At 39.4% G+C, this 9,021-nt stretch overlaps 1 protein-coding gene across 1 annotated transcript; it reads left to right on the forward strand.

The window, feature by feature from the left end:
• Positions 1-5,073: 5,073 nt before the first annotated feature.
• Positions 5,074-7,826, forward strand: LOC108288347 (olfactory receptor 52B2). Its single transcript, XM_017507248.2, has one exon. It carries the CDS (start codon positions 5,238-5,240, stop codon positions 6,204-6,206), a length of 969 nt encoding a protein of 322 aa, XP_017362737.2. The 5' UTR covers positions 5,074-5,237; the 3' UTR covers positions 6,207-7,826.
• The last annotated feature ends 1,195 nt before the right edge of the window (positions 7,827-9,021 follow it).

A 9,021-nucleotide genomic window follows, 5' to 3' on the forward strand; every position in this document is an offset into this window, starting at 1 on the left:
TTTTTTAGATCTTTCCTACCATTTTCTCAATTCTTCAGCTGATATTTTTTTTTTTTTTTTTTAGATCTTTCCTACCATTTTCTCAATTCTTCAGCTGATATTGTGATATAGTAGGTGAGTTTAAGAGCATTAGTAGTGGCAGAGGGAGGGATTGGCAGGGGTGTGTGTGTGTGTGTGAGAGAGATAGAGAGAGAGAGAGAGAAGAAGAAAGATAGGAGTGTCTGTAAGGACAAAGACAAGTTGTGAGAAAAGAAATGGGTATGTGGGAGAAAGATAGGGGGCCAGTAAGACAAAGGATGAGAGAAGGATTGCTGCATGACAGCACAGAATGGGGAGTGTGGGCACTGGGAAATACATGAGTGGGTTTAGGTGGTAGACACTGATGAGATATAGGAATAGGAATGCAAAGAGGGGCCAGGCAAAGCACCAGGCGCATGTGAGAAAGAGAAAACCTCTTGTTTAAGGGTTTGAGGGAAGTTTATAGACCCATCAGAATCAGACTATACCAGGGAAGGGTATATTAGTAGTGGGTATTCATGAAAATGGCTTAGGTTTTGATCACCACCTTGTTTTGGGGAAACAAGCAAAGCTACTGGAGAAAGATTAATTCACTAATTCCATGGCTTATTTTTTTCAAGTAAAGATTCCTAAGAACCTACAATGTGTCAGGCTCTGTACTTAGTGCTATAAACTCCTCAGTCCCAAAGTCTTAAGGAAACTTTCTTTTGGTAATCTGGGTGTCAGATGTATCTAAAACCTGAAAAATCCTCTTTCTTCTGTTTCTTGTCCTGCATCTTGTGGAACAGATATAGACGTTGGGAAGGAAGAGGTGGTGTTTTGGAGCTGGGGTTCTTCACATTTTTGCTACTATATCACAAGAACACAGAAGATATTTACACATGATACATCACCATATGCTTACTCAAATTCTGAAAAAATATCAAAAATGCTTATAGATAGTAAAACAAATTGATAGGTGGGAATTTTTCTTAAGATGTTTATTCATTAAAAAAGTAAATCATGCTGGTTGTCAGAGGCTTGAGGTTCAGGGGTGATTAGAGAGATGTTGATCAAATGAAAAAACAAGACAATAGGAGGAATATGTTTAAAAAATCTATCAAACATCATGCTGACCATAATTAATAACAATATACTTTATATTTGAAAATTACTGAGAGTAGATTTTAAGTATTTTAACCACAAAAAATAAATATGTCTGATAATAAGCATGAATTACCTTGATTTAGCCATTTCACAATGTATACATATATGAAGCATCATGTTATACAACATAAATGTCTGCCATTTTTATTTGCCAACTAAAAAGTAATTAAAAAACCATGAGTTACTATTAAGGGTTGTCCAAATTAAGGGACTCTCAGTGCCTCTGCAGCTTGGACAACACTAGCTTTAGATTATGAAAACATCTTACAGGCTGGCTTTAAGTGCATGTGGGCAAGAATGAGCTTACTAAAGGTATAAATCTGAATTTTCCTTAATATATTAGAAGAGTAAATTATTTACAAATTTTGAGACTTTATATGTTATTAGAAACAAATTTCTTATGACACATATTATAACAAAGCCTGCAATATATTGTGCTGCAAACAGAGACCATCCTTAGGAGCAGAGGGCAGTGGGGTAGTGAGGTTTGCAGCTGTCTCATCCATTAGGGACATGATTTTAGCATACAGAGATTGTGTATTTTGAAGATTCTAAGAGTGATGAAAAATGCTTGACATGTAAAATGCACATAACAAGGAAAATGGAAATGTGAAATTAATACTTGTACAAATAAATATCTAGATAATACAACTAGGCAAAGAGGTAACTCAATTCCTATATAGTTACCTAAACATTATATCACATGTGGTTTGTGAGCACATTTTAATACAATGTAACGATGGTAGGAGAGTCTTCTGAATTGAGATTGCATAAAGACATAAAAGACCTTTATATAACCCCCAAAAGAGGAAATGGTTATTATCAAAAAATAGAGCTGGTCAGGAAATCTGGTCAGGAGCTGCAGAGAAGTGGCTCCATCTTTCCTTTAAAGTGTGGACCAAATGTCTTTGATTCCCCTGTCTAAATCTCCTTAGTTCTACAGTTGAAGCTGACTCCTGTTGTTCTACAGTGTTCCTGGGGCTTCTGTAAATGATGGAGATAATTTCTCTTTGTATTGAGACAGATGGGTGTTTTTCAAAGCATTTGAAGGAAGATGGCCAGGTGGTTCTCACCCAAGCTAAGTCCATCACTAGTGGACATGCCACACCAGTTCCATCTGAGAGGTCTGGTCTCAGGCTATTTTCCTTTCATTGGGCATTTCCTTCATTTCTTTTTCTCCTCTTTCTTCCTGGGAAAGGAGTTTTCTTTGGTCATATTTGAATGAAGAATAAGACTTTAATGTTGCTAAATATTCATTAAGATGTTTTGCCTACTGGAAAAAACACAACAGAATGATGGCCAAACAGATTTAATAATAATAATAATGATGGTGATGATGATATAAACAAGAATAATAACCCACTTTTCTGAGCACTTAATGTAGATTAGTTTATTTAATCCTCACAATTACCACGTGAAGTTTTTTTTCATTACTCACATCTTCCAATTAAAAATACTGAGACTTGCAGAAGCAAAGTGACTTCTCCAAGATCTAGTTAGTTCAGGAAGAACTGGGAAATGAATGCAGAAAGTCTGGCCCCAGAACTTAATGTCTGCACCCTCTTTGTTGTATTCTTTCCCAGCCATCTTGGCTTCTTGCCCCATCTCTACTGTTCTGGCTCTTTTTTCCTTGCTCAGCTGGATATTCTCTTGGGGGCTCTGAGAGGTACTTCTGTGAGACATTGGATATGCCTCTTTTTTCCTGAGTTTCTTTTCTTCTCACCATTAACTCTTTCCTAAATGAGACTTGAACCCTCCAAAGGTGCTTGACAGAGAAGCAGCAGGGCTTTGATGGAGCTCTAAGAAGTCTCTGAATGAAATGAAAGTCCTTCTTTCCACTGGCAGTAACCTCCTTTCCAGAAACTCATTAACAGGCATGGAGGCCTCACTGCCCCACTCTTCACGTGCCTTGGTATCTCACTGTTGGGGTGTTAAAACATCACAGAGCCATAAGCAGAGAGCAGAAGTTGTTTTTACAAGGACGTATATCAGGTATCTTACTGTTTTATTGAGAAGGAATATGTTAATAACTGGAGGGGTAGGGAAAGTTGTGAGAAAATAAATGTTCAATAAATTTCCTCCTAAGGAAAATGAATTTTTTGGGGGGGAGGCTTTTGCTTATATAAATTTGAGTTCAATACTTTAAAATAGAGGCAGAGCAATGCTACTAATGACTTCTGTGTGCTCATTCCAGCAAAGCTCAGGCTGTCTTCTAAGTAGAAGTTGAACATACACACACACAACACACACACACACACACACACACATATATATATATAATATGTATATATATTTGGGATATATATTATATTTAATATATATATGTGTGTGTGTATATGTATGTGTGTGTGTATATATATATGTGTATATATATATATATATATATCACTGCAGCCCCAAACTCCTGGGCTCAAGAGATCCTCCTGCCTCAGCCTACTAAGTAGCTGGGACTACAGGTGTGTGCCATCATGCCTGGCTAATTTTTAAATTGTTTTGTACAGACAGCGTCTTGCTATGTTACCCAGGCAGGTCTTGAATACCTGGCCTCAAGTGATCCTCCTGCCTTGGCCTCCCAAAGTTCTGGGATTACAGGCGTGAGACACTATACCTGGCCCAAATATTTAAATACTGGCTTGAGTGATGTCAAATTATTAGCCTGCCTGTGACCTTTACTTGTCTGGATCTGGCTCTGTTCCCTTCCTTGTACCTATCTGGAGTCCCATTGTTCCCTCCCCATAGCCCACCATGCTCTGAGCAAGTTCATTTGCATAGAGGCAGGGAGATGGATGGACTCATAAACTGAGGATTTTATTCCTTTGCATCTCTTCTTTGCGGCCCTCTGAATACCATTATCAGAAGATCAATCTAGTGTTTATACTCCTGATTCTCTCTTTACTGTCTGTGGTTCCTTTTCTTCATGTTTCCTTCTAGATTCTTAATCACACATTCTTTCCCTAGTCCTAATAGCTGACAGATAGTTCAGGGCTTCATAAAGAAACAAATATTACCTGAGTGGCAGGAAAGCCAAGAAGGACTCTATACTTAACCCTTCTTGGCAGCAGGGAAACATGGTTCTTTCTGAGGGTTAGGGAACAGTGGGGTGGGAAGAAGGGCAGTATTAGCGGAATCAGCAGAGGCTACAGGTGGGCAATATATTGATTTCTTTTGCTCAGAATCATTTTCCTGGGGGGCATCTATAGATAATGAAACTCAGACATAACCAGGAGCACCCTGTGTAGAACTATTTGGGGGGAGCATGAGAAGACCATGAGGAGCTGGTGATGAAAATGTCCTCTCTCTGTTTCATTGGCTGCCCCATTGTTTAGTGCATTGGGAAAGAGATGAATCTGGATCAGAGTGGAGAAATGTACCCCTCTAGGCTTCCTCTGGATTCCCACTTGATACTCTACTTCCTTACACAGGGAGCCACAAGTGCTAGTGTCCTGTGAAATGTTCAAGGCAATCACCAGATAAATTTAATAGGATTAAATATAACAAAGTTAAAATATAGTTTAGTTAATAGGTTTTCAGGAAGGAGATATATTGCTATGAACACAGGCCATTACAAAGTGGTATGTCTTAAGGAGTTATTTTAAGGTTAAAATTTTGGTAAACAGAAGTAGAAGGGGAGGAAAATTAAAGGTAAATGTAGAGCAAAGTCTTGGGGCAAGGGACAAGCATAACACAGGTAAGTGGAAAATGCTACTTGTGTGGAAATAGTAGAATGAGGTCAGAAAGGGAGGGTGGGGCCAAACTCTGGGGGCAGGGTAGTTGAAGGCAGGTGTTGCTGCCTCTGTTGGTACCTGAAGCATTATTGCCACAGAAGCTCTATATGCAAAGGAAGCACCATGGTCGAGAAGCCATTCCTACACCCAAGTGAACATTCTCTGGGAGAACTTGACCCTGGAAAGCCCAGCAATTTAGCCCAGCAATTGCTGGCCTGTGCCGGCAATTTAGAAATTCATGCTGTCTTTTATGATATTTATACATATTCAGGAGTGCTTTCTGTTTCTATCACTTTCAGTGGACTCATCAGCTTTTCAGTCGTCATAGAGAGGACCATAAAGTGCATCATGAGTCACACTAACCTTACTGTCTTCCATCCTGCAGTTTTTGTCCTACTTGGCATTCCTGGGTGGGAGGCTTATCACATTTGGCTGTCAATACCTCTTTGCCTCATTTACATCACTGCAGTCCTGGGAAACAGCATCCTGATAGTGGTTATCATCATAGAACGTAACCTTCATGAGCCCATGTATTTCTTCCTCTCCATGCTGGCCGTCACGGACATCCTGCTGTCTACCACCACTGTGCCCAAGGCCCTAGCCATCTTTTGGCTCCATGCCCATAACATTGCTTTTGATGCCTGTGTCACTCAAGTCTTCTTTATTCATATGACGTTTGTTGGGGAGTCAGCTATCCTGTTAGCCATGGCCTTTGACCGCTTTGTGGCCATTTGTGCCCCACTGAGATATACAACAATGCTAACATGGCCTGTTGTGGGAAGGATTGCTCTGGCCATCATCACCCGAAGCTTCTGCATCATCTTCCCAGTCATATTCTTGCTGAAGCGGCTGCCCTTCTGCCGAACCAACATTGTTCCTCATTCCTACTGTGAGCATATTGGAGTGGCTCGTTTAGCCTGTGCTGACATCACTGTTAACATCTGGTATGGCTTCTCAGTGCCCATTGTCATGGTCATCTTGGATGTGATCCTCATTGCTGTGTCTTACTCACTGATCCTCCGAGCAGTGTTTCGTTTGCCCTCCCAGGATGCTCGGCACAAGGCCCTCAGCACTTGTGGCTCCCACCTCTGTGTCATCCTCATGTTTTATGTTCCATCCTTCTTTACCTTATTGACCCACCGTTTTGGGCGTAACATTCCTCAACATGTCCATATCTTGCTGGCCAATCTTTATGTGGTGGTGCCACCAATGCTGAACCCCATTGTCTATGGTGTGAAGACCAAGCAGATACGTGAGGGTATAGCCCACCGGTTCTTTGACATCAAGACTTGGTGCTGCACCTTCCCTCTGGGCTGATGGATCCTCATGAATCTTCATGTCCAGCTCCTTCAAGGAAGCTAGATGTGAAATACAGAGATTTCCTGGACTGAGAAGGCTTTTCTTCCTCTTCTTTCTATTTCACCCTCCCCCCCCACTTTCCTTTCTTTTCTTAAAATTCTTTTTCCTTCTCCTGTTTGTTTTCTCTAATCTCTTTGCACATTCCTCTCTACAACCCAGAAGTAATAACTAAGTGTACATGCCTCTAATATGAGGCTTTGGTACCCTCAGTAGACTAGATAGATGCCAGAAGCACAGGGAGCTGAATACCACATGAAATGAGGTTATAAAGAAGTAGATAAAAATAATTTTATATTTACTATCTGAAGGAGTTTTAATTAAAAAAAAAAATCCCAAATGTGCATTGTTCCTTTAGCCATCTGGAAAAACTTCCTCTCCTTCAAATTTTAGTTCAAGAACTGCCTTCCCTGAGAAGTCTTTTCTAATTTTTCCAGGCAAGTTAAGGGTCCTATCTTTGCACGTCTAGTGCATCTTGTACAAATCTCCAAATGTGCATGATAAGTTGTAATGTAATGAATTGTTCGTTCATTTGTACCTTCAGCCGACTGTAAACTCCTTGAAATCAGAAGAGTATATATTATTCATATTTGTACCCCCAATGCATTACAGAATGCCTGACACATACTAAATGTTTGAAAAATGATTGGGAGCACAATTGTCTCCTTGAGGTCATAACAGGCGTCTTTATGGTATACTGGAATGACCAGCTAAATTAGTCCACAAAACTAGTGATTAGTAAACCCTCTCCTCATGAAGGCAGTTTGGCATAATTAAGGCAAATCAACTGCTGATTTGCAGTACTTCCCTCTGCTACAACTCAGAGTCCAGGGAACAGACAAAGTAAGAGGAAACAGGTTACTCTTGATTCTCTCTTATATCTGGTTTTTGACCAGACCCAGAATTAGGAATTATAGCACATTATTCATGGCCAGTTTGCCAAAATTGGAGTACTCTCTTGGGATTCACAGTCTCGACTCTCATTTTTTCATGTTTTTCCAGAAAAGGTCATGTATACTCATTTCTTTATCACCAACACTGATGAGTCCCACATCCCTCTCTCTAGCCTAAAACTCTCTTTTGAGTGTTAAACACACAAATCCACCTATTAACTGGTTATTCCTCCTAGGATGTAGAACTCCCACTCCACTTTTCTTTCTACGTTTCATTTATTGGGAACTAGATTATGATGATCCCATCACCTTCACTGAGCTGGAAACCCTGTAGTCTTTTTCAACTTCCTCCTCTTAGGGCTGATGATCAAAAAGTAATTGGTTGATTATATATTGATAGTGCCACTAAATAAGTATGTGAATAGTATTTGGACTCATATCAGGACTCAAGTCTTGTCACCATCATTTTCTAGCTGTGTGAACTTGCATAGTTCATTTAACATTTTTAGTCCTCAATTTCTAAATCTACAAAATGGGTACCTTAGAGGTTACCTTCACAGAGTTATTTAGAAGATTAAATAAAATAAACCTTATGACTATATTTAACATAATTCTTTGCTCATAGTTTCTGAGAAGTATTATGCTAATACTTATTAGTACCATTAGTCTTTTCAACATAGCCTCTACCTATTACTCATTACTTTTCTCATCTTTCACTTCAGATATTGTATCACTTTCTTAACTGAGCTCAATATTTTCAATCTTTTACACTTTAGCTTAAACTATGAAATGACTACATTAAATGTTCTAAAAGAGAGAGCAAATCAAGCCACTTTCTGTCAAATACTTTCGAGGGTTTTTCATTACCTACAGAGGATTTTCCACAGAATATTCTGTAGCAGTAGATGTCAGATATGAATAAATTTCTGTTTGTTTGTTTGTTTGAGATGGAGTCTTGCTCTGTCGCCCAGGCTGGAGTGAAGTGGTGTGATTTTGGCTCACTGCAACCTCCACCTCCTGTGTTAAAGTGATTCTCCTGTCTCAGCCTCCTGAGTAGCTGGGACTACAGGCACATGCCACCATGCCCAACTAATTTTTTGTATTTTTTAGTAGAGACGGGGTTTCACCAAGTTAGCCAGGATAGTCTCAATCTCCTGACCTTGTGATCTGCCTGTCTCGGCCTCTGAAAGTGCTGGGATTACAGGTGTGAGCCACCATGACTGGCCCAATTATACTCTTAGTTATTTTTAAAAGTGTAATTAAATTATTACTGACTATAGTCACCCTGTTGTGCTAGCAAATACTACGTCTTATTCATTCTATATATGTATTTTTTAAATCCGTTAACCATCCCCACTCTCTTCCCAGCCTCTGGTAACCATCCTTACACTCGCTGTCTCCATGAGTTCAATTGTTTTAATTTTTAGCTCTTGCATGAAAACATGCTAAGGTTGTCCTTCTGTGTCTGGCTTATTTCACTTAGCATAATAACCTGCAGTTTCATTGATGCTATTGCGAATGACAGGATCTTTTTTATGGCTTAATAATACTCCATTGTGTATATTTACCACATTTTCTTTGTTCATTCACCTGTTGATAGACGCTTAGGTTGTTTCCAAATCTTGGCTATTGTGAATAGTGCTGCAATAAATATGGGAGTGCAGATATCTCTTCAATATACTGATTTCCTTTCTTTTGGGTATATATAGGAGTGGGATTGCTGGATCATATGATAGCTTGATTTTCAGTTTTTTGAGGAATCTCTAAACTGTTCTCCATAGTGGTTGTACTAATTTACATCCCTGCCAACAGTGTATGAGTGTTCCCTTTTCTCTACATTGTCTCCAGGATTTGATATTGCCTGTCTTTTGGATAAAAGCCAT

The sequence above is a fragment of the Cebus imitator genome, unplaced genomic scaffold (genome assembly GCF_001604975.1).
Source record: "Cebus imitator isolate Cc_AM_T3 unplaced genomic scaffold, Cebus_imitator-1.0 Scaffold370, whole genome shotgun sequence".
Lineage (NCBI taxonomy): Eukaryota > Metazoa > Chordata > Mammalia > Primates > Cebidae > Cebus > Cebus imitator.

What these genes read in the sequence shown, in the direction of transcription:
- LOC108288347 (XM_017507248.2), top strand. Translation starts at nt 5,238, where the DNA reads ATGAGTCACACTAACCTTACTGTCTTCCATCCTGCAGTTTTTGTCCTA.